This window comes from Polistes fuscatus, unplaced genomic scaffold (genome assembly GCF_010416935.1).
Source record: "Polistes fuscatus isolate 324 unplaced genomic scaffold, CU_Pfus_HIC Scaffold3, whole genome shotgun sequence".
NCBI lineage: Eukaryota > Metazoa > Arthropoda > Insecta > Hymenoptera > Vespidae > Polistes > Polistes fuscatus.
The window spans coordinates 9,127,784-9,154,651 of NW_025113107.1; the positions used below are offsets into that span (position 1 = coordinate 9,127,784).

At 33.6% G+C, this 26,868-nt stretch overlaps 1 protein-coding gene across 9 annotated transcripts in view; it reads left to right on the forward strand.

Moving 5' to 3' along the window:
- The window catches only part of LOC122519104 (protein tincar), a 166,671-nt gene extending 142,709 nt beyond the window's left edge, over nucleotides 1-23,962 (forward strand). For 6 of the 9 annotated variants that reach the window (XM_043638338.1, XM_043638339.1, XM_043638341.1 and 3 more), the window contains 9 exons: nucleotides 17,201-17,863; nucleotides 17,952-18,139; nucleotides 18,356-18,549; nucleotides 18,953-19,455; nucleotides 19,546-19,747; nucleotides 20,692-20,824; nucleotides 21,199-21,249; nucleotides 21,757-21,963; nucleotides 22,357-23,962. In XM_043638338.1, coding sequence (XP_043494273.1) covers nucleotides 17,201-17,863; nucleotides 17,952-18,139; nucleotides 18,356-18,549; nucleotides 18,953-19,455; nucleotides 19,546-19,747; nucleotides 20,692-20,824; nucleotides 21,199-21,249; nucleotides 21,757-21,963; nucleotides 22,357-23,424 — 3,209 coding nt within the window. In that variant the 3' untranslated portion in view covers nucleotides 23,425-23,962. The remainder of the gene's footprint in view (nucleotides 1-17,200; nucleotides 17,864-17,951; nucleotides 18,140-18,355; nucleotides 18,550-18,952; nucleotides 19,456-19,545; nucleotides 19,748-20,691; nucleotides 20,825-21,198; nucleotides 21,250-21,756; nucleotides 21,964-22,356) is intronic. The other 3 variants (XM_043638346.1, XM_043638345.1, XM_043638347.1) reach the window with 3 other exon arrangements.
- Nucleotides 23,963-26,868: the final 2,906 nt, after the last annotated feature.

Consider the following 26,868-nt stretch of genomic DNA (forward strand, 5'->3'; position numbering starts at 1 on the left):
AACGATATTGTTATATTAGCAAACATCAAAGCAAGCATGAAAAAAAAAACACTTTTATTGCTCATTCCAATCTCATATAATCTTTATCGACCACACTCTCATACCATGCTCATCGTTCTTATGGCAAATTGGAAAAGATATTTATCATGAAATTCGAAGGGAAGGTAAGGAAGGGATCTAGCAAGTCATGCGTGTGAGCATCTTTAGGGATCGAAATTTGATAAGAAATAAATCGTGAAGGGCTATCCATTAGTATTATTGGTCAATGCGTTTTATATCTCAAACAAAACTGGATTCCAATAAATATTCGTTTAATTTTATTCAAAATAATCTCGCGATTATAATATAATATTATAGATGACGATATTTATGCTCGAGTTGAAAAAGAAATTTATTCTGGAAAATAATTTCTCAAAAATATTAATTAACAATTTATGCATAATTTACTTTCGAGTAGTTAATTATTCTTATAAATATATTTGTCCAAACTTATTTTAAATCATTTTCTGATTATCGAGTACGATATTTATGGTACAATATGGTACAGATTCATTCTAAAAATAGATAAATTATATTAGACAATTTTTATAAAAAAAATTTCTGATGACCTTTTTTCTGCGTATGATTTCATTTAAGGATGCCCTAGAAACGGTTAATTAGATATTAGATACATATCGAGTCTATTAGATATCTGTTTTAGAGAACTAGTCGAAGTCAGTAGAAAGTGTGGCTTGGCAAACTACCATAGTGATACGGTGGTCGAGGCAATCAGGAATTTCCCTAAAGCAGTCTGACTTAAACGAGCCAGCGTCGACGAAGTTGCCAACTTGTGGGTATAATGTGGGCACACGTATACACATCCACATAAATACATAAGAGCACATTAATGTAAGCGAAGGAAATCCCGAATTTACGAAGGTAAACCTAACGAGTAAGAGTGAGAGAGAAAGAGATAGAGAAAGGTTGAGAAGTTCTTAGAATAAACACGTGAAACATGCGAAAGTGGGAAGGTCGAACGGGCAAAGTCACCAAGAAGCTTGGCAATGAATATTTTAAGAATCTTCATAATCCGCATTAAAATTATTCCAAGAAAAAGGAAACAAAAAATAAACACGAAAGGTATGCATTAACGATAATAATCATTTCGACGGAAAATCTTTTTTAAAAGGTGTCACGTGATGTAGGAAAATTAAAACGTGTCTGTGACAGGACACGTTATATATTCATTTTCTTTCGAGACACTTTACGACTACCCCTATTTTTGAGACGCGCATAAAAAGGGTAGTTTACGAGATTAAACTTACTTCGATATTTATTAAAAATATTCATATAAAATATAATAATTTAATATAATATACGTGTTGTTGCGTATATAAAGATACCAGAATAAATGTCTTGAATATTGATAACAGTCTATACTAAACTTCAGGAAGATTTGTCGACTAACTTCATGGTGTTAATATTTTCGTGACACTTAATGCGCGCGCATCGTAAAATTTTACGCGCCGAAAGAAGTATAACCTCAAAAATAAAAAAACAAAAAATAATCGATTAAGAAATATATTGTAAAAGCAAAATCATTTTTCCCTACACTTTAAATGTGACATACGTATTCAAGAAGGATACAAAAATATATATTTCATATTTTTCATAATAATTAATATTTACGCAAATATTTGTTTTTAAGAAAGGTAATAATTTTCGAATCTATAGACTATAACCTTCTTCTATTTATCTATATGTGTATGTGTGTGTGTGTGTGTGCCTCTAATATATAAAAACACGAAGGTGCTTACTATGGTTTGCCTTGAAGCGACAGAGATGTGCTGAGTAATGCTCAGAGCTCGGGCTAACACGATGATCATTAATCTTCTTGCATGCAAGGAGATTAAAGGCTCACACGAAGCTTCTCCGATCTTGCGAATAAGATCGATACCGAAGTGCAAAGTTCATTATTGCGAAGGCTATGTTCCTCGAAGTCCTCATTTAACGATTCTACTAGTTTTCATAGAAAAAATATTCTTCAAACTCTACCCTCTGAATAATATTTTTCTTTCTTTATTGCATGAACAATTTATTAGGTCGTTCCGATTTTTTGTAGTTTTTTTTTCTATCTCCAATAATATAATCAGATAATAGGAAACATAAATAAATTAAAAATCCGTTTGTGTTCTACTCTTCGGTATAACATATTATTTCGCATAATGACATCGATCAAAGTCAACATAAATTAATACTAAAAAAAAAAAGAAAAGGAAAGGAAAGGAAAGGAAAGGAAAGAAAAAAAGGAAAGAAAGAAATAAAAAGAAAAGTAAGAATTATTTATGATTTCTCTAACTCGAAGCCAGGTAGTTTGAAATCCATCAAATTGACAGGGTTTCATAAATCAAGTGTCAACAAATTTTTCTGATCCACAAAGAAGAACTAGATATTGTTTTTTTCGATAGGTTTTAGTTGAGATAGCAACACACAATTTCGATTTCGTCGAGGCTTTTACACACAGGGATACGGATGTACTCCTTTTCTTCATCCTCACTCCCCCGTCCTATTTTTTTTTTTTTTCGTTAAAGTGCACGAAACGTAACACCGAGGCGAGAAAACGTTCGTGTCTCGTCGATGAAGAGGAAATGAAAGGGGTAAAAAGTCAAGAATCTGGGCGTATTGGTGCCGGCGTTAGTCGACGTCACGTGCTGCTATGAACGCTATGAACGCTATTGCATTTCAAGAGAAAAAAAGAGAGAGAAAGAGAAACAATGAAAAGAAAATCGATAGTGTACGGTTTACGAACGAGTGACAATACGAACGTTGAAACGTTGTGTTCGCCCTCGTAGAATATAAAGAGGATCGAGTCATGTTTTTCTTCCATCCGGAGGATAATAATACTTTATGACGTTTTAAATAAACACGTTCTTCGAGATGGGTTCATAATATTTTTTAACAACGGTACTCGTTAGATTTAATTATATTATTTAAGAAAAAAAAATCACGCACACAAGAAAAAAAACGTACGTATAGTTTAAAGAAGTGTACTTTTAAAAACAATTTGAACAAAATTTCCTATTTCTTTTCCCCAGGGACATACTACTAAATTAATTAAAATCTCAAAAGCGTCACTCGACCGACCCACTTTTGCCAAAGTCATTATTCGTTTGAAATTGGAAGGACACTGTTAGGACACGGCTTTAACATTTCGACGTTCTCGAAATAATTCACAGCTCGATTCGCGATTAAAAGTTTTCTTTTGTTGTTTTTTGCGAACAATACAAATTCAGAGAGAGTTCATAGAGAGATATTAGGTGTGTGTGTGTTCGTTTATATTATATTAACAAATTTAAATTATTCCAAAAACGAAGAAAGATTTTTGTTAATTTATTCTTTCGTCTAACAGGATCCTGAAATTGTAATTTAACTAATTCTCTATTCTTGATATTCGAAGAAGGAAAATAGAATTTGTCCAAGTTTGATGTAATAATCCAAGACGTTAGTTGGTAAGTTAATTTCATGAGATTGAGTTGAGGGATAAACTCTGCTAATTTACAGCACGAAAAGCTTCCGTTTCTATATCTGCCTGTCTTAAAGTACTTGCTCGAACGAGTAATTATAGTATTAGGTAAATTTCCATTACGAATAGGCAGGTAAAAGAGTATTATCGCGCACTTAGAGTGATATTAATGATCCATAATATAATATTATGTAATATAATTTAATATTTATAACGAAAACTGTAGAAAGTTAGAGTGCGCGCCTACTTGTGTATGTGTATGTGCGTGTGCATGTATCAAGATAATGCTCAATAATTATAATCGACCAAAATAGGTAAAGTACGTGCTCACGTGGTTTATGGTGCTTTAAACTTCATCATATAATATTACCATGAAATAAGCTTGAAGCTTTTACCACATCAATTTCAATGAGAATAATCCATCATCGGTGATCTATTAAACAGGATGATTCAGGAGTTTAGTAACAAACTGTGAAGAGTGATAGTTCACGTTGAAAAAATCAATTTTGTTCATCTACATATTGCTTTTGTTTTATACATATTGCATTATGTTTACATTCGTGAAAGATATTATATTAAGTTTTCTATGATAATATATTGATCATTAAAAGTTGCTTGGACCAGGATGAACTTTTATTTTTATTAGTTTGCAAACGAGTTCGTGCGAAAATGGCCAGCCAGTGATGGAAGTCAACGATTCGGGAAACAAACAGTGAGTGAAAGAGAGAAAATTAAAGAGGTAGATAAATAGATAGGTAGGGTAAAGAGAAAGAGAGAAGGAGAGTAAGAGAGAGAGAGAGAGAAAGTGAGAGAGGGAGAGAGAGAATGAATTTCACTATTGACGAAAATCAGAACGTTGAGAAGTGCCTCGAGCGCGACACGAAATTGCTCTCAACCGTGCGAGTCCTTCAAAAATGGGACAAGTGCTCAGTTCAAGTAACCATATATCTGAGTATCGCCTTCATTATACGCTTGCATTTTAAAGTGTTCACATAAAACCACCCTCCCTAACTTTTCGAAACTATTTTACTCTATTTATTTACTTTCTTTTTTTTATTTTATTTTATTTTATTTATTACGTCATTTATAAGTGGCAGCAATAGAGGCAGTAAAGAAATTTCTCAATATTTTTTTGCAGAATTAGAATCCAATCGTTTTGCAGTTATATCTTTTTGATCTGTGATTAAATTATTTGGTTAATAAAAGAAAGGAAAAAAATTGTAAGTAAATTTTAATTACTTTGCGATCAACTTTTTTTAATTTTGCGATAAACGTATATGTAAAGAAGGAAAAAAGCTTCTTTTGGTGCTTTTACATATAATTTTCTCATAGAGTTTTATCCTGATTACTTAATTACAAAAAAGTAAAGTTTTTGGTGAAATTGCAAAATTTTTCAATTAGATACTCTCGAAATTTCTCTCTCTCTCTCTCTCTCTCTCTTTCGCTCGCGTGGCCATTAACATTAATTTACTCTCGGAAGCAAAGTAGCGAGAGGTAACGTGAAGTAGTGCTCAGGAGGCAATTTGATTTTCACGTGTATATATTATATTATATATATATGTGAGTGTGTTTATATAAATTTATCCACGTCAATATTCATGCACATTGTAACCGTAAATTTTCCGTACATTCTCGTAAATTACGAAGCCGACAAAGTTAAACCACCGTATATATCGGAGGAGGTGTTATAAACGTATACATATATATATAAATTATTTGATCAAAAGCAAGTTTTAGAGTATACACATAAATTTCCCAATCGAATAAATGCGCGCGAGATAAAAGCGATCATACAAATACGGTAGTATTATTCGTTTGTACGAACGTAACGTTTACGCGCGAAAATCGTGCTACGGCAATTATTTCATAAAAGTATCATACAAAAACGATACCAACAAAATATTTATACAAATTTACTAAGTTATTCGTGAGTATTTTATACAGGATATTTGCTGACTACTGCCTTTTTTAGTAAAATTAGAAAAACAAAATTATAGAGGAAAATCATCATATGGCACAATACTTCGTAACTTTTTATAACCTTATTTTTTGCGTAGATGCACCAATACGCTCGACGGATGCAATTACACTTTATTCTTTAATGCAACTTTAATAATTATTTTTTAACCGATCGATCCCTTTTATTATTCTGTGTATAAAATTAACTAAATCAAGATCATCGAAATGTTGAATACTTTACGAGATAAATGACGTTTTATCTCAGTAAATCAGTATTTTATTAAAATATAAAATATTACAATAGATTTAATACAAAAATAAAATCTTTATAAAATTATATTCGATATTATTCGTTCACGTGGGAAAAGGGGTGGGAGGGGTGTGGAATAAAAGGTTAAATAAAAGTAAAACAAAAGTTTGAAGCAATTTTCAATTGAGCTCGGCGAAACTAATCCAATTTTCCGTACTCCGATATCAAAATGTTCTTGTGCAAATCGAGCGAAAGATCGCTACCAGCCGATTTCTCGCTCTTGAAAAGAAAATTGTGAGAAACGAGGTGGGGTCTTCCACCCCTCCCCCGAGAGGGAGGGGGACTGCTGGCTGCTACCTCGAGAAAGTTTTCTCATTACAGGATTTATACCTGTTGCTAATGCAAGATCGAGACGATAATGAGTGGATCGCACGAAACTTTCAGGAACTGTCTGGAAAGATTGAAGCCTGCGAAAATTTCAATTTTCGATCGTCTGTATATTATCGATCTTAAGAAATATTTTTAATATAATATAATAAACACGTATCACAATGAATCGTGTTATACTAACGACCTAAAATTTCTTATATGTCATTCAACCTTTTTCTTTTGTTTTGTAATATTCGAATATGGTTTGACTTATTTTGCGTAAGCAAGAAATCCGAGATCACAGTTTTTATCGTTTATCGTCTAATAAAAAATAATGAAACGTGTACCACTCGAAGATTCGTCGAAGTTAAAAGACGAGAATCCTTTCCTCTTCTCGACGAATCCAGCTGAGCACACTCAGACATTTATTAAATATTTAATCCTCCTTTGTCAAGAAGAGGGATTCTAACGAAGTGAAGGGGCTCGGTTCAATGAGGTGAGGACGATTGGAAATCCATGGAACACGCGTAAAGTTTCTGAAAAGGAAGCTACATCTTTCTTTCTCTCACTCTCTTTTTTCCTTTGCCAAGGACTAGCCGCATTGGCGTAGAATCAAGACGTGACTTCGAGAATAAGAAACACTCGATAAGAATAATAATTCGGCGATCTATTTGTCGTGCACATTAATAGTATATATATATACTGTTACTATCTTCGAGGATTAAACGAAAGAAAGAAAAAAAGAAAGAAAGAAAGAAAGAAAGAAAGAAAGAAAAAAAGAATGAAAAAGGTAAGAGTGAAAAAGTCGTCGAGTAAGAATGAGTCGCCGTTAGGAAAAGATTTTCTTTTGTTTCTTTCTTTCTTTCTTTTTTTCTTTCTAAAAACGGAGGAACTAAAAAAGTATTACGACACGAGGTTCGTCTTCGACACGTCCTGGCCTCGTCCTGGCTATGTTCTGGCTCGTCCGCGTATTGATCGACCAGGTGTGTGCATATTTGCTGCAGGATTTCTCCCTCGTAGAATCCTTTCACCTTGCATTGCTTTCCACCCACATATCAACTAACCAACGAACACGTTTTATCTCACCAACTCACGCTTACGGCGATTTCTATACTATTTCTCTCTCTCTCTCTCTCTCTCTCTCTCTCTCTCACACACACACACACACAGAGTTGATCCAATTTTGCGCAGCTGCCTCGCTTTTTTCATAACCAATATATCCTCTTTGCCTTGCGGTGTTTCTTCCTGCAATTACGCGAGACGCCCTTTTACTACTCTCCACCTGACTTGCTCCAACATATAAAAATACCTCCTAACTACTCGTTGTTAAACACTTTACAAGCTTCTACGATATCGTCACATACAATAATTTAATAACCTCTTTTTTGATTAATACAGAAATTGATATCCTTATAATATAAACAAGATAAATTATACGAATTGTTCGAAGTTTGATAGGGATTATCAATAAACGTCAGTAGTCGGCATATTTAATCAGTTTGAAAACGAGGAAAGAAAAACGTTCGAATGGTAAAAAGGAAAGAACTTAAAAGTTTTCTTTCTTTTCCTTCAGATTTTTCATTACTTTCGAACCAGATCTCTCTCCCTTCTCTTTTTTTCTTCTGACTGTTCCTCAACCCAGTTGGTTTTCATCCTCCTTTTTCTCTTCCTAGACCGCTGATTTTGTTTACGTCGCTGCTCCCTTCCGGGGTTAATTGCATCCGGAGTCTATTCCAGGCACGCGCCCTTTAATCGAATTAACCCATAATTAGTTTACATAAAATTACGTGGTTCGTCCAGGCCTTACCCCTCACACCCTCTCTCTCTATATATATATATCATCTTTCGTCCCTTTCAACTTGATGGTCTTCCAACAAGGCTTACACTAACCCAACAGCTTTTAGTCTCCTTCCCTAATGCGTTAGCATGATTGTACAGTATGGCATACCTGTGTTACGTGCACGATTACGCTACGAATAGGACGACTACATGTCTGTGAAGGGATAGCTCGCAATTTCATCAACTATGATTTAACTGGAACGTTAGAGCTTACTTTGACGTTGAACGAGCTTACAGAGGTAGCAGGGTAATAAGAACCGTGAATTCGATATCTCTTGGTTTACCCCTAAGAAAAAATATATATCTATTAAATTCCTTTAGAAAATAATGTCTTATGAATTTAGTTCTTGACAAGTTACACGACCAATTAGTTTAATTGACGATCTATCTTGTAATAAATAATTTGTAAATCAATATACGATCGTATGATCGTTGATTCAACTCGCAAAATATTATTCACTTTTACTTTCTCACTTTTATTCACGAGCATCGCTTATATTTCGAATATATAATTTTACTGAATTTAAAATACATTTAATCTTTGGTTATTTCGTGAAAATACTGGGGATGAGAGAAAATTCAAATCTACTCGAATTTCCCCCCCCCCCAAAAAAAATATTATCAAATTTATAACGGGGAAGATAGACAAAATAGAATTTATTTAAAGAGCTTCTTTGTTCAAATGATATAATAAATATAAATAATTCGTTAAACGAGAGAACTAACGTTATACATCACAGAATAATATAATTCTTTAATATGCGCTAATCGATCGGATCACAGCATTCACACAGAGGAAAAATATAATATAAGACTATTTTTAATTGGACCAAAACTCTCGTTAGGATTCTATCAGAGATAGCAATTAATTCTGAATTAATTTCACAGTTTATTATTTCGTGCAAATGGATCGAAGCGTAGTAGGATGGTGGTTGGTTTAATACGCGAAACGGAAGTTTTCGATATCGGTTTCCGGCTCGGTGAAATCCTGTTTTGGGGTGTCGATGCGTTTCAGCAATGTACGTACTATCATGACGCATGCTGATAACAACGGAACAAAGGTCATTGTCGTGACCCATCGAACGGGTCAAAGAGCTTGAGTCCACTCTCCGTCCCTTCTCTTCCCCCTCACCCCTCTCTCACTCTCTCTCAGCTTAACTCAATCCCAGACTTCATCTCTTCCCGTTCTATCAGTAGCAGTAGAAATACGATGCACACATTTGGTATTCATGAACTTGAATATCCTAACCGATGCAGGCATATTTCGCAGACAATTTCTGCAAGGTGCGATATATCTGTGAAATATGCATCGACTTATCATTGTCGGTAGAATAACTTCAACCTGTACTACTCCTTACCTCCCTCCCTCTCTCCTTTCCTCTCTATCTCTCTCTCTCTCTTTTTCTCTCCCATTCCAACACTTTCTCCCTCTTCCCTTTCCTTTCCTTTATTTTTCTTTTTGCCTCATCCTATTTCAAGTCTCACGCACTGTCGATACTTTTACGAGGAAAAAAATAAAAAAGAGTTTCATGGGTTGAACGTGCGCAGAATTCACTTGAAAATGCCATTTCTCCAGCTACCTACTGTTATAATACTTCCGTTTTACGAAAATATTGATTTTATTGATTACACGTCGTCCCTAATTCTTTTTTTTTATTGTTTGAAAAATTACTATTTTCTTTTATCAATTTTAACTCCTAACTTTTTTGATTTGACGAATTATTCTTATTAATATCTTCAAATATTTTAGAAATAACTTTCGTATTTTTGTTTGTTTGTTGGATTAGTTTTAACAATGAGAATTCAAGTTTTAATTGTATTTTGGTCTCTCTATATATCTGTTAACGTTAAAATTCATTTAATTCAAGAAAAACCAATGTCTTACACGAAATAACTTAGCATTTTAGAAAAATCATCTAAAAAGAATTTTATTATAATATATGATATGATTAATAAATAAAATATGAATTTAGGAGAGACGAACAATTAAAATATGAGATTAAAATTGATTCGTCTTTAAAGTATGCTTTTCTCTTTCCGATTATCTTTGTAAACCAATCATCCGTTAGCCGTGCTGTTCTATCAGATTTAATCTACGAATCCACATTTCAATTTCATGCATTAACAAGTCGCCTAACGTGAATTCTTATATTACCTGGTTAAAGTATATAATTCTGACCTTATTTCATACTTCAACACAGATGGATATAATTTATTAACTATTAATTTCATAAATTAATAATGAATTTCGCGTTTAACCGATAACATAATATCGATCTTTTGTAACATCAATATAACGGGAAAGTTGAATAAATAGAGATGGAAGGTGAGAGGGAAACGATCGAGCGGTCATCGCGGTAAAAGGCGGACCTTTTCCCTTCCATTCTTTTGTCTCGCAAAAGGAGACTGCATTTGCTCCGAGATGGCTCTCGGAATACAAAGGTCATTGTCGTGACCCGTCGTGCGTGGAACAGAATGAGAATAAAAAGAGAAGAGGCACGGACTGGAATAGAAACTTGAGAAGAAGAGAGAAAGAGAGAGAGAGAGAGTAAGAGAAAGAAAGAGAAAATGAGTATTAGTATGAGTACGAGTATAAATATGAATACAAATGTGTGTGTATGTGTGTGTATATGTATAAGAGAGAAAGAAGGAAAGAGAAAGGAAGAATGACCCTGTGCAAGATAGAAAGAATGAATATGAGAGATAACAAGACAATGTGTGTATGAAAGAAAGAGAGAGAGAGAGAGAAAACGGAAGCATGAGAGGAATGAGGAGATCAGGGGGTTGTCTCAAAGCGAGCACCCCTTCGACACGGTAGGCGGCCTTCTCATATTCATGAACTTGAACATGTATCTACTAGCATTCTCTCTCTCTCTCTCTCTCTCTCTCTCTCTATCTTTTTCTTTTTTTTTCATTTTCTATTCGACAAACAGCAAACACACCACACACACACACACACACACACACATACGCACGCACGCATGCACATGCATATATACAAAGATCAATCTTACGAAGAATTTCAGACGGATTAAACAAAGGTGAGAATTGCTTACGAGAGAAAAAATAGAAAGAGAGAGATATTATGGAAAACTTTGATCGATTTTATTTTCTCTCTCTCTCTCTCTCTCTTTTATTCTCTCGTGCGAGTTTTCAGCGAATTATCACGCGGAAAATGGAGAACGGTTTATACGTATGTGTGTATGTGTGTGTGTATAAAGGAGGAAGAAAGGGAGAGATAGTGTCTATGTGTATACGTGTGTGTGTGTGTGTGTGAATCTCGCTGTGTCTATTGGCACTCTCATTTTGTACGACGCTTCAAGCGTTAATTAACGAGAACGCAAAAGGATCGAAGTCGATTATCATCATCCCACGATCGAATTCAATTTCCCGGGGCGCGATGAACGGGCATAAAATCTGCCCGCTGGTGAAATCGTTCCTATTCGTTGGTAGAAATTCTCTCTCTCTTTCTGTTTCTCTCTCTGTCTCATGACTTTTTTTATTTCTTTTTTCCTTTCTTATTTTTAATTCGAACGAACGAATTTGAAAAAGAAGAATAGGGGATTCTTGCGTGACGTCAATGGTCGACATTAGTTAGTTTTAAATATTACGGATAAAAATACTTATCATTTGGTTGAAATCAAAGTTTCGTTCTTATTTTTAATAACATTTTACAATATCAAATGTTAATGTTATCAAAATTATGGACTTTTTTATTATCCTTTTTGTACTGTTTTTTATTTACGTTTATTTAAGAGGAAAAAATTATTTTTTTTTTCTTTTCTATTACTTGGATTTTAAGATAAAAATTGTTAACGTTGAAAGATATTTGACGCGTTCGATAAAAACTTTGTGTATCGCTTGCCGTTAGATTTATTTCTTTTTTTGTTTTTCTTAGAAATCATATCGTATATACTTCCGTTTTTTTATTTATAACAATAAAAATAAAGTTCGGTATCTGAAAAATAGTCATTTTATTATTCATTATAATCGTTTGTTCGCTTTTAGAATTTCTTTGAAAAAATTCTCCTTGAATTTATGACGATATTTACTAGAATGAAAACACGTTGCTTTCGCATGTGTTAAAATCAGAAGAAAGTGGAAACGGGAAAAGAAGAATAAGCAGAAAGAGGTGGAAGATGAAGAAGAGAAGAAATAAAACGAGAGAGAAAAATGCAAACATATATACCGATCAATAAAATTCTTTGTTCGGTGATCGGTTAGGGAGAAGAAGGAATTAAATATACACGAGCATTCTGAATTCACTTCCAACATCAGTCTGTCCAACATCATCTGTCTGTCCGTGCGGAAAGGGATCAACATGAAAAATTAACAATCCGTACGGAAGTGCAAACTGCCATCGTGTCAAGAATAAGATTGATCTAACATAGAGGAAACGAAGGAGGAAAAGCATCCATTGGATCCTGTCAATGGAAGATACGAGACGTTGAATTTTTTAAAAGGAAATCGAAATTAAACGTAAACCCTGCACCGAAGACGATCTTTTCTTTTCGTTGATATTATTTTAAGAAACGGCGAAATATTTTTGACAACTACATTATGCTCGTTTCAAAAGATAATATCTTCATTACTACGATCTAACTTGAAAATATCAGCAACAAATTAACCTGAGATAATTGATTTGTTTTATAATAACGTTTTTACTATATCAAAATCTGAACAAGTTTTAAGCCTATTCCTTTTGACAATTTTTGAGAAACCACATAGAAAAATAAAATAATTTTGTTTATATTTTAAATTCGAAACTTTTCAATCAACTCGCGAATTGCCAATAACATCTAGATACAGTATATTAAAGAATTGAAAAGAATTGTTGACCGTAATTATAACAGTGATATAAACCATCCTTTTGTCGTTTTAAAATATTATCTTGATTTTTTTCCAATTGTTCACAATTACGATCGATCATGTTAAACATTGTTAACATCATTTATTACTCAAAGCACTTATAAAACGTATGTTAATAAGGATAAGTCTAGTCAATTTTATTTTTATTCTTTCTTTCATCATTTTTTTCTTACATCCACGTTAATTCATTCGAGGAAGCAAGGAGGTGTAATTTTCCTTAATTAATCGTTTCGGCTCGACGTGCCTCAAGGCCGAGGGTAGTAGCAACGACGTTGAAGTACTTACGACAAAGGGACGCATCATAATCTCTGACTTAAAGCAAGCTCGTTCGAGATCTCTCACAGAGCTTTCCCTTTTTTTCCTTTCCTACCCCTTTTCACTCGTTTTGTGTCCTTCCATTGAGATTAAAAGTCTCGGCTGGACATTTCTCTCTCTTTCTCTCTCTCTGTCACAAACACACACACATACTCACTGGTTTTTTAGAACCTTTACTATTAGGTTGGGGTTAAAAGTGAAAGAGAAAATATAAAGAAAAAAAAAAATAAATGAAAGAGCCAAGAGGGTCAGGGTTAATCCGTTAAACGTAATTACAGCATATTCTTCTTCATAATAGCTTTAAAAAAAAAAACCAAAAAAAGAGAAAAGTATTTCGAAAAAACGGTGACAGAAATATAGCCACCTCAAACATTGATAAATTCTTTCGAAAATTTATCGCATGCTTTCGTAACTATTCTTTTTTTATTTTCTTTTCTATTTTTACTTCTCCTTATCTGTCCCTCTCTTTCTATGCATGTTTCTTTTATTCTTTTTAAAGCTTTCTACCTTTACCTTCATTATTATTCTTGAACGAGTTCGCGTTGTCTGGAAACTTCAGAGAAAAAAGTTCTTTCTATTATACATCGTACATTTTTAAACAGCAAAGTCTTGTCTTTTCCTCTCCGCTCTCTTCTTATCCGAACTTAATTATCGATGCTTCAAAAATTCACGCGAATACGGGTCTGAAGTTTAACTCTGGTTGACTTAATCGCGAAGACGAATGCACTCTGGCAGGCAGCCAAAAATAATAACTCTTAAGAAAAAAGCAGTCTCTTTTTGTTGCTAGTAAATTATAGTCAAGTATTTGAACAAGTTAAAAAATTTCTTTCAAATATAAATGAAACTAATTAACCCTTTGACTGTGCTATGGACGCATATATGCGTTTGGTAAAAGTTTCCAGCGTGGTATATCGACGCATATACGTGTTTGTCAATATGAATGTAAAATAATGTAATGCATACTATAGGTTTTGCTTATTGATTATTGTTTTGTGTCTTGTCATTAATCAAATTATATATATATATAATTTTCATGTGACAAGAAAAAAATTTTTTAATTTTTAAAAGAAATTTTTTAATTTAAAAAAAAAAAAAATTTGTTAATTAATAAATATAATTTATTATGAGATCTGGTTTATAATATCAATCAATGGAAACAGTCGCATAATAATAAACTATTCCATCCCTACGAAATTAATTGTTATTTACTTGAGAAAAATCTACTTTTCGTTATATGTTTCTTTTATATTGATTACATTCAAGCTTTCGGATCGCGAAAATTTTGTAACAGCTTTTGTTTCAATCGCATTATGTTAAAAAAACAACTAACATATAACCTTGGGAATTAAATAATATTTTTTAAGAAAAATTTGGATGAATGTATGTAGTATTACATATTACCGTATATTTTTTAAAATGCAATTATCAGAGGTTTCCCATCTAATGATGTCGTTGCTGTTTACTTTTAAGAAAAATATATTTGAAAATCTCAATTACGTATTTTCGCGTTGTACGGTTCCTAGTAACAAAAAAAAATATACAATTACGCGTATATAAATCGCAAATGTGTTAATTAATATAAATGCTTGTACGCGTTATATAAAATTAAACGTAACGGATATCATTAAGTAGAAAAGGGGATTTGATCCGAAAACGAAGTAGGATTTTGTATTTGAGGACAATCGAAGGGGAAGTAATGCGTAAGAAAGGGAAAGCTTTTTCCTGTTCGAATGTGTTGAACAGAAGGTAGGAAATGGGCCAGCCGTTAAGAGAGTATAGAAGAACGAGTAGAGCACTTCCTTTTCCAAGCACGATATTTCAGAGTATACCGGAAATTGCAACTTCGGACTGCGAAGCAGCGATTATATACGCTCTCTATAGCACGTTGACGATTAAACAATGACAATGGGAGTACAAATGTAAAAGAAAGAAATGAAAAAGTGTTACATATCAAAGCAAACACTTCTATCTACATAGTAACGTACATTTTGTTAAAATATATTTTTCATTTTTAATAATAAAAATCTTCAAGCAGGAGACAAAATTTAAGAAATATATCTTAGGAATATCTTTCATTAGTTACTTTTGTGAAAATAATGTAATTTATATTTCGTTTAAATTGAAATAAAATTCATTTAAATGAATGTATTTATTTTTAATCGGTGCACGAACAAACAAAAAATTAAATAAATCTATAATAAAATATAAAAATATTGGAATAATATAAAACGTAAAAAATATATATATTTTTTGTTAATAATCACTCGAACGTGTATATTTGAATGGAACGATCGATCATTCGAGTATAAAAATTGATTAAATTTCGTTTTTAGAAGGTTTTATTATTATATATATATATATAAAGTAAGAATTTTCGTTCAACAACAATGAATGTCTTGACACCGTGGGAACATGGCAAAAAAGACATGTGTGGATCGACCTCAGCGATTTATGGTTGGGACGTGCTATAAGAACGGTGACAATGAAGGATCAGGAAAGATCGCTTGCTTGCGTCCCTGAAAGGACGAAGGTGTGTCGCCCTGTCGCAAGAGAACGCTAATTTTCTTGTCGCTGTCCTGTCGTCGTCCTTTTCTTCCTCTATTCACGATGTGAATTAATCGAAAATTCGAATAATACTACTTCCTCTTCCTGCGAAGACAATTTTTTTAAGAATGAATGAAGTTTGAGGAAGCGAAGACATAATCGGGAAAAAAATTCTATTAACGTTGAAATAGAGTAATCGTTACGATGAAGATTTATGATTAATTACTTGTGGATTTAGTTAACATCTTTGTCTAACGATACAATGTAATTAATAAATATCGCGATAAAAAATTGACAACAGTGCCAATCATTAATACAAACTTCATTAATTTATTCTAATATACCATACAAAAATGTTGATCATTGTTTAAACAGTTAACAATTAGACCGTGCACAATGAAATGTCAAATCGAGTTAACACAAATACTTATTACAGTCAAATTATATTTATCTAATATCACATTTTCCCATATAATATTTTGAAATATTTATAAGTTGAAAAAAAGAATTAAATTGAACATTAAATTGACTTTAAATATTGAAATCAGATATATGTATTGAAATCATAAAAGAAGAAGATGACGTTCTCGTAAAATAAACATCATTAGGAAAAATGGTAATATATCTAATTGTAAAAAAAGAAAACAAGAGAAACAGAAAGTTCGTGTTTTAGGATGGCGTGGCCATCGAGATAAGTAGTCGCCAAATACCAGCACGTACGTTGCCATTTGCTCGGGCATGCATAAACGTCAACGAGCAAATTGACTTACCAACTAAACATACGGCTTTTTGTTTCTTCTTGCCCGACAACGTGCCAAGAGTATACTGTGAAACGAGGAGAATTTAAGGGTAGGAGGGTTAGGGAAGAAACAGATAAAACTTAACATTTGCCGTATGACGTCGAGATAATGAACTCGAACTTTTGAACGTTTTCTTCCCTTCCTCCTCCTCCTCCTCCTCTTCCTCCCCCCCCACGCTACTTTATTCTGTTTGCTTTTATTTTACGAACGCTTCAGATCGTATTAGTTTATAGCTCGTAAAAACTTACGACCAAGTCTACCTAACCGGGTCAAACGATCGTTCGTAATCAGTATTATCTTCTTTCTTTTTTTTTTTTTTTTTCAAAATAAAAAGTTTTATTTTTATTGCAAATTATTTTTCTTTCGATAAATTGAATTCCGTATTAAAAATATATTCTTAAGGCTATTTTATTGCAATAACTTTATTAAATATATTTAAACAAATAGAAACAAAAATAAGTGTATGTACAAAGTGGTACAAACAAAAAATTCAATTTTATTTTATAATATTTTTTATTTTTAAATTTACTACAGTAAATATTATATTCATCTAATATGATTTGAAAAATGTATTTACCTAATACATTTACCTAATATAATTTGATAGTAATATAATGAATAAATTTATCTAATATGTATTAAATAAATAACACCTGATTATATTTACTTAATATAATTTTTCTTTTTAAAAGGAAAAAGAAAAATAACAAATAAATTAAAACAAAATAAACATAATACTTGTAATATTTTCAGAAGCGACATGGAGAACAGATTTAGATTGGATGGTTATTCACCAAGATCGTCTGGTGGTGCTTAGTTTCATGAATCCAGCTGGTAACTTGAGCACCTTGACCGGTATTATAACCCCGCAGCCCTTTGTAACCGTTACGCCTGAAGAGGAAGCAGAGGAGGATCTATGTGAAGTCGTAGCCACGACAACGGGTTTGTCTCGTGTCAACGAAACCATCGAAACACGAACGGAAGAAAGTTCTACTAAATTTTCCACCATACATCGAGCTGTTCTGACTAATTCAAATGTTCCACGAACTAACACAGATTCTACAACTATTTTAACCAATAGTAGTAGCACCACGACGAGTAAGACATCTTCTAGAATACCAGAAACAACGAGCAGTACCAGTTCAACAACACCACCAACTACAAGTTCGACGAATTCGCCAACTAAATTTTCAACGGTTCTTAAAAGACCAACTGTTAAGCCAATTTTAAAAACTAATAACTCAAAAAACAAGTCTAAGATTAAGAATTTAACGAAAACATCGACAACTGTTAAACCATTGAAAACTAATCAGACTACATCTGCTGGAAACATGACTGCTCAAAGTATGTCATTGGTTATGAACAGTCTTGCTGATCTGGATCATCCGGAAAATTTGAACCTGGAGTTACAACCGAGTAAGTTTTGAAGATTAAATTCTTCATTAATTTCTATTTTGTTCTCAGAGAAGAAAGAGTGACACGAAATTATAATTTTATTTTTTAGCCGAATCCTATGGTCCAATCACATTGGAATACCTTAATTACGCTATTGCACTCGGTGTTTACTCCGTACGCTATCCTGCAGTATTCTGGTCATGCAACAAAGCCCTAGGCACGATTTTCAGCGTTCAACTAGTCATCAATTCCGTTCAAAGCTTATTGGCTTACGCTGGCATGTCTGTTTTGTACAAGGTAACCGAATAACAAATATTTGATGTTCCTGTAATCGAACGAAATATCAGAATATCTCCCTACTAAATATATATATTTAATGCGATGTAAATTGATTGATAGAGTCATACTAACTATATTATCTATTGAAATGTTATTTCATTGATCATACAAGCCAGTAGTTCATTTTTCAAATGTCATATCATCTTTCTTATACATTTTTTTATTATTTTGTAGGTTCAAGTTGTTGGACCTTTGAAGGTTTTACCTCTTCTTCGATCTCGAACCGTACCTACAGCAAGCACGATTTCAACGATCTTTGGTGATTCATATTTTCTCCTTAATCCTCATGTTACATTAGCTCTGTTTGCCCTTTCATCTCTCCTTGTGCTCTGTTCGAGTATGGTCATGTATTTCTACGCACACGGCAGGTAAGCGATAAACTGTTGCTCGTCAAATAAAAACACTACGAGTTGTTATTTTTTGTATAGGATTTAAATCCTCTAACTCTTATCAAATTCATTGCGTGTTCGATATCGATTGACCGTATACCGGCTTAAACGAAACTGTTCGTTATTCATTTTTATTGTTCGTTATACAAACCTATCAATTGATTGCCTTATATTGGAAATAAAAAAAAAAAGCGAACAATATCTCTCTCTCTCTCTCGTATCATTTGAGAATTATTAATTGTTAATACTTATTGAGAATATTGTAGAAAAATATATATAGAGAATAAAAATAAATGATTGATATATATTTAAATGTACTGTATTTGTACCAAACGGAGATGTATCGATGAAAATATAAAAATTGAAACAAATTTGTTGTTAGGTTAGCGGCGTTCCTGAACCAGGAACGCGAACGTCGCGTGATCATGTCGAAGGATGGCCGAGAGAGTAGCGGGTGGGTTTACTTCACCCATTGCACCGCCCTCTGCGTGTTTCTCGCGATTGCAATCTGTAGTGCACCATTGCTCTACGACTACACGGTGGTCTATCGAGGTAGCTTGGATGGTGCGATTCTCGCTTGTATCGTCGGTACCGTTCTACACTTGTTACTCTGGATGATTCTTTGGGTATTCCTGACTATAAAACAACGTTGGACATTCAAGTTACGTGTCACGATTGGCCGTGCTACAGTTCGTTCAGCAAGATCGGTCAAACTGGTAACCGATGTTGATTTATTATCTGCCAGAGAGGAAGAAGATAATACGAGTGCTCCGTTACTAGTTGTTGGTAATGGTCGAACATATACGATCGCTGATACGTCACCAAAGAAAGCTATCATGAGTGTTATTCAAAAAGCTGCTATGGAAAGAAAAGCACGTTCGCAAGGTAAAGTATATTCAAGATCACTTTTAGCTGTTGGATAAAGGAATGAATTTTCTAAACGATTTATTGAATTATTTTGTTACACGGAAACAGGTGGAAACGTTGATTATGCCGACGGGGAATCGACAGCTGACGGCGACGAACAAATCTATTGGCTAAGGCCAAAATTACGTCCATCGCCTGCTCAATCCCCAAGCGACACCGCTGGAACACAAGCTAACGACAAGGGCTGGCTCAACAAGAAGCTCAAGCCCAAGGTCACCTTTAACGACCTGCCTAGTACGTCAGGCTCGCGGTAACTACCCTCCTCCCTCCTCTTGGTGTCTTTGTAACTTCGTCTGAGCTTACGTCTCTAATTGCTTGTCTCCTCGCTTGTCCAATCTTATCGATGTCACGTTTAGTCTAACATCCTTGAAAACGTTTACATCCCTCTGATATGGGGAATAACCCTTGTAGCTACTAATTACTTTATGTTTTCCTTACCTCTGTTTATTGTGGCTCGTTCGCTGTTCCCTCGACTCAAACATAAATGAGTACAATGTTTCCTTTAGAAAATCAATTATTCGATATTAAAATGACATCGGTAATTTACACTTAACCTGTTTGTCAAGATATTATCTATTCTCAAAAAATCGAATTATTATTATTATGGATTTTTTTATCTACATTTTAAGATCACATCGCATCTTTCCACCTGGTAAATGCGTTCACCTTCAGTTAAAAACAATCGAATTAGAAACCTTTCACAATTTCTCGGTAATCACACCTAACGCAATACCCCTCTAGCCCTTGTTCTACCTGTCTCCTCTGTAGTGCAAGCAATTCGTACAACTACGTACGTATTGATTCGTCCTTTTACGTGTACATACATACCTACCACGTACCCTACCACAAATTGGATATTGTCCTCCACCACTACGCTTTATCTTCTATAAACATAAATTCTCCTCTTGTCTGTATCTCAGTGTGCTAGAGAGGACCAACTCGCAAGCTTTAATTGTTATTGCCTTACGCCGAATTTTAGACCTTGGAAACGCTAACTGCATTTCGCGAATCGCAAGCATTGAATCGTTCTAACGTAATTTATTCTATGATTTTCTTTCATTCTGCTACATTATAGACAAACTTTATATATGCATTCTTATTTCTTCACTATTCTTCTGATCTATGTTTAATTAAATTCATTTTGGTATTAGAAGTTTAGCAAACTAATGGAGATCATTGTTATTGTTAAATCAGTAATAAGGGAAAAACCAGACGAGGTGTCGCTGACGGAGGACCTGACGATGACGGGGATTACGCCACGTTACGCGAATTACCGCTGATAACTTCATTGGATCCAGCGGACGACTCAAACTCCGAAGAAAACAAGGTAAAATATCGTCATTTTTCTCTCGATTAATACTCTTAATTTTTTGGAAGCATAATTATTGTAAACAACAGGAAGATATATATATATATATATATATATATATATATAATATATGTATCACATATATACATAATATTGTGGTTGTGTATATAAATAACGAGGATTTATTGACTGATTGTGAGTGTTAAATATCTTCTTTTTTCTTTTCTTTTTAGTTACAACACACCTTCATTCCCATATCCTTCCTTTTTAATTAAAATGAGTTGGTCGCAAAATATAAAAAATAACAAAAATAAGAAAACAAAAAAGGAAACGACATCGTTTCATCGCTTTTAATTTAGAATTGTTTTTTTTTTCTTTTTGCTTTTTGACAGTGGGAGAGATGGTTGATGCCACGTAGGAACGGTATACCTAAATTCGGAAACGTAAGGCACACACATGTACTTTTTACTCGTGCTTCGAAGTAACAACAATTAATCGCGTGTGTGTCCTTGATCGTATACTAACGTTTTGTCCTAATTCTTAGAAAACGGAGAGTAATCTGTGTAACATATAGAGTGTAGAATTAGACCAAAAAGAAAATTTAGTTATGTGTGAATTTTGAAGCTAACTTAAATAACCCATAGGCTTTGTTATGTGTTTGTGTAAATGTCATGTTTAAACTAGTTAACAATTCAATTAGTGAATAATATACATATTGTAATTAAATAATAACTCTTAAAATGATCACATCGCACAATCCAAATTCGGTATGGTGAACGATTAACCAAATAATCACGTACATAATTGGAATATTTAGATTAGTAATGTTATAATTATAGAATGACTATTACGCTTTCCTTCCAAACTTTATGCAAAACGTTATTATTTTTTTATCGCTTTTTTATTTTAATAATAATCACGTCTACTAACGATAATACGAATTTTAACAGCTGCTCGAGTGCGTGAACGATGACCAAGTGACGTACTACGCGAGCGCTAATCGCGATCTGCAACCCTCGGAGGGTGATCCCTCACCTCTCTTAACACCAGATCCTCTTCCCGATCCCGCTTCAGAACCACTTCCATTGCCACCTCCGACTCCAACTACTGCACCGACCACCGAAGTTGCCACGGCGCTACTAACCACTAACCCCCAGGTACTAACGAGTCACAATCTCTAACCCAGCACCGTCAGCACACCTAAGATTGTCACTGCATTACATAAATTATAACATTGTGTCTTCTTAAACGATAAGATTTCATTTCGAAAGATTTGAACGATAATTGAATATTCTGCGTACCTATAAAATTTGCAGTGACGATCCACAGCATTTCATTCTCAAGAAAAGATAGAGTTAAGCTTGTTGTAAAAATTTAAATAAAAATCCTCCAAGATGTATTCGTATATTCGTGTTAAAATGCATGAAGGTAAGCTTTTAGAAAACCTGTGCTCCATGTCAAGCGTTTATATACGTCTTTTGATATCATACATATTTTGATATATATTTATTTATTTGAACATCAATTTGATATTTGTTGAATTCTTTCAGATATACGGTGGCCAAACACCACGTTGTTTACGCCGAGCAGATTCTGGCATGCCACATGACGAGTTAACACCACGTTCCGATTCTTCCAATTCTCCACCATTGGACACCGGTGGTACTGGCTCTGTAATAGGACACAGTAATACAAGCAGCAACAGCGAGACATCATCAAGTGGTGTGCACAGTAATGCAAGTAACGCCAGCAATGCTAGCCAAAATAGTTCATCTCAACGACGAGCAACAAGCGTGGATGATTTAACTGGTGAAACGCGCGAAGAACCACGAGAACAGTGGCGTAGCTGCTCGCTTCAACGTGGAACACAACCACCGACGGCAAATACAACTTTTTCACCGCCTAACAGTCGACCCGGCACAAGCCAGTCATTCTCCTCTCCACAATATGCGAATCACATACCTCTGTTCAACAACACCGGCAATAACGAACTCACCGGTGGCTGTCCAGCTGTCATTCTTGAGAATCCAAATGAAGCGACGGTTGTAATACGTCGTAAATTGTCAAGAACTAAATTAACGGAGCCATTAAATCCAAACGAAGAACCGTTTGGTCGGTCTACCAATATGAGAATGACCTCATTTACGGAGAGTAATGATATTCGTATTCAAGCTTCTTCAGCTACCCTACCCCATTACCCAACTCAACCAATCGTTACTTATCCACATTGTTCCACCATGCCCTTACCTCATGCATCACACAGTATGGCTGGCACGAACATGAGCGGGTCTACAGGGAGCTGTGGATCCGTGCCAAGACACACCTTTGTACCACCACAGGTTCACGCAACTGTACCAGCTCATACGACGTTACCCTCACATCACAACGGTGTAAGGCTGATACACGGTGGTGCTGGTAATCCTTTCGTTAAAAGGTTCCCACCTGTTCAGCTTCATACTCAGCCTTGGGCTTTGCCAGGTCACCATACCTTCCCACAAGCACCACAAAACAACAACAAGTTGTCGGTTACAGCTCAGATCAGACAACAGAGCGATCGAGACTCGGCTAATTTCTCAATGGCTAGTAGCGGAGACTCGGATACCTGTTTGCCACATTAAATGTGACAGATCCTCCTTGAAATATTATTTCTAGAGGAACTGGTGCAATCTCGTCGTGTTGTTGCTGACACAGCGATGATCCTTGTGGATCTAGATTTTAATACGATTCCCAGTAACGGACTCGAAGTTATGAAACGCTTTGCGTAGAACGCAGTAGAAAAGCATCAATAGGACTTTTTGTAGACCCAAGGTCGAAGAAGTACCGATGCGAACAAAATAATAGTCTTCACATACTTTCGAGAAGTTTGACGGCTTTTCAGGATGACTAATACTCTTCTGTTCGATCAACGTTCATCTACTCTCGTAAACGTATCTCTACTAGCAGATTTAATCGTCGTCATAGATAGAAAACGCTTGCGAGGATGTCTTCGAAATTCTTGTATTTTCAGATTCAATCTTTTGAATTCATAATAATGCAGTCAACATATCATGCCGATCATTTGCCACTCGCATAACTTCTTCTGAAAATTGTATGAAAATTCTTTAGAATTTTGACTTCTTGCGTGGTGGCTATCATGAAATACTAACGATAATAATAATTAATAATAATAATAATAATAATAATAATAATAATAATAATAATAATAATAATAATAATGATAATAATAATAATAATAATAATATAATAATACTAATACTAATAATAATAATAATAATAGTAATAATAATATTTAAGGAAGGAGTATAATGAATGAAATATAATGATTCTCTCGTTGACATATCCCGTATTTGTGATCACAATAAATGTTATAACTATTTAATGCAATCGCAGTAAAAATATGAAGAAAAATATAGATGAACGTTGATCTTAAGGTTGATGATTATCATAATAATATTCAAACGAGTCATCGTGAAAAGTTTTTCCACTCTCTCGAGTTCCACATTCGCTAAGATATATTTATAATTTATGATAAATTCTCTTGCGTTTCAATGATGATGATGATGATGATGATTATGATGATGATAATGATGATGATAATGATAATTATTATCATCATTATTACGAAAAAGTGTTCGATGTATAATAAACGAGAAAGTTACGTGCCACGTTTAATGTTGGAAAAATTTTTAGAAGAAGAAGAAGAAGAAGAAGGAAGGAACGTAAAAGAAATGAAGCATAATTATACGGTGTGTTATGATAATGATGGAAAAAAAGACACACTCACACACGCAAATTCCACACCACACCACATAAACGAACGGATGGATAGACAGATAGATAGCAGAGACAAATAAACCAACAAACACAAACACAAGAATTCAAGATTTAATCGTATCGCTTTAAAATAAGGTTCGTGCGCGTGTATAGAATGAATTAAGGATAGTTAATAATTATAAAAAAGGAGCGATTTTTTTGGAATACCCTCAAGCGCGTCATCCGTGTAAACATATGAAATTTTGTGTGTATCGTTAATTAAACGTTTATAATATCTTTTACCGATAATGAATAATTTTGTAAATTTTGTTTAAATTTTGTTGATATTACGTGTATATTGTCATTCAGGGGTCATTCGTTTCCAATATTATGTTTTTTTCTTTTGCTTCTCGGATCATCAAAAAAATTTGATTCGATGGGAGAATGATCGAAAGGGAGAGCGACAAGATGTAAATTCCTTTTGTTATTTTCCTTTTCCATTTAGTCTATTTGGGGTTTTATTTGTTTAAATTTAAATTATTATTGTTATTATTATTCTTTTTTCTCGAGCAACGCCGTGCGTTGTTGGTCAGGAAAAAAACCAATGGCTCCCATTTCGTTCGAACGAATCTTTTATTCCTATACGTATATACAACAAAAGCGCGACTTAGATTATTGTTAAGATAAAGTGCTTTTCTATGATTGAATCGCGTTAATGCTTTATATATATTGCGTATGTTTAAGAATTTAAGAATGAACGATTTTAATGGTTTTGTCGTTAAAGAAAAAAAGAAAAAAAAGAAAGGAAGAAAGAGAGAGATCATATGTCGTTGAATGCATCAACGTAATTTGTTTATTAATACTTCTTTGTGGATTTAAAGAAAATAATAATTATCCGCAAGGTATGCATGTACGTAGGACGATTCATACAAACAATGTTTCCAAATGAATCACCGACAAATAATTCGAGTGGGCGGATAATGAACATTAATTATAGTTATACCTATGTAGAAAATAACGATTGTGTGTTGCGCATATGCCGAGTCTTGCGTAACACGTTGTTAATTATTTTTAATAATCAATTGTGTATTAATAAGAGTAATTTATCGATTTTTGTATTGATTGCGTTTGCAATGATTTACTTTCAAAAAGAGAAGGAAAAAAATAACAACAACAACAACAACAACAAAAATAAAAGCAAACAAAATTCTTGAGCAACAATTTTCTCCTGCACTTTCACTTATATCGAAGAAATATATTATTGATAGAAACAAAACAAAAATAAAAAAAATCAAGAATAATGGAGAAAGAAAAAAAAAATGAAAGAAATTGTTAAGTGTATTACTCAAGATCGGCGTATACGAGTTGATTAATTAAATTAATGGCTATTGTGGGTAAAGGGAGTCAACGATAACTGCCAATTATCGTGAGAATTACAAAATCTCCGTTCGTATTTACTTATTTTATCGACTGCCACGCTATTTCGTCCTTTCCACACAGCTATTTAAAAAGAGAAAAGAAAAAAAATGGAGCAGGGGTAGGAGAAAAAAAGATATTATCTAACGTATGTTAATTCCCCGATGGTAATCACTTGCATTTAAGTCGTTAAACAAAACAAAAACAAAAAAGGAAAGGAAACAAAAATAGAAAAAGAAAAAAAAAAGGAAGAAAAAAATTATAATGCCGAGGTAACCACACTCGCATGAATTTATCGTTCGCTAATTTGCGTTCTTTCGCGACTATATAATCGCTTTTACGAGCCACGCGATCGAAAAGTACACTAATTGTGAAGAACTAGAGTGTGCCATAAAAAATAATAGCCGAGTAACGTGAAAAATGAGAAACCCGACTAAAAGCACATTAGGTATTTTCAAAAATCGAGAGAGAAACATCATACTACTTGACGTTATCGTATTTTTACCGATCAAACATTCTCAATGTCGGTAAACAGGAAAAGAGCGATTAGTATCTCGACGTATAAAATGAACTATATGTTTTACATTAAAAACGTGTTCAATTTTTAAAAACAAATATTAATATTTAATATATTAATATTTATTATATACTATGTTTGATTGATCTTGAAATATTAATATACAATTAAACGCACACGTATACGTGAAATTATAAGTTGTTAATTAATATTGTTGATCGGATATAACGTTGATAATGATTCTATCGTATTTTCATAAAGAATTACTTATAAAAAAGTTGAATTAGTATCTTTGGTCCCAGTAAAATTAAACACGTTTGACAAATGTAACATGGATTTCATTGAATACGTTAGAAAAAAAAAAAAGAAGAAATAA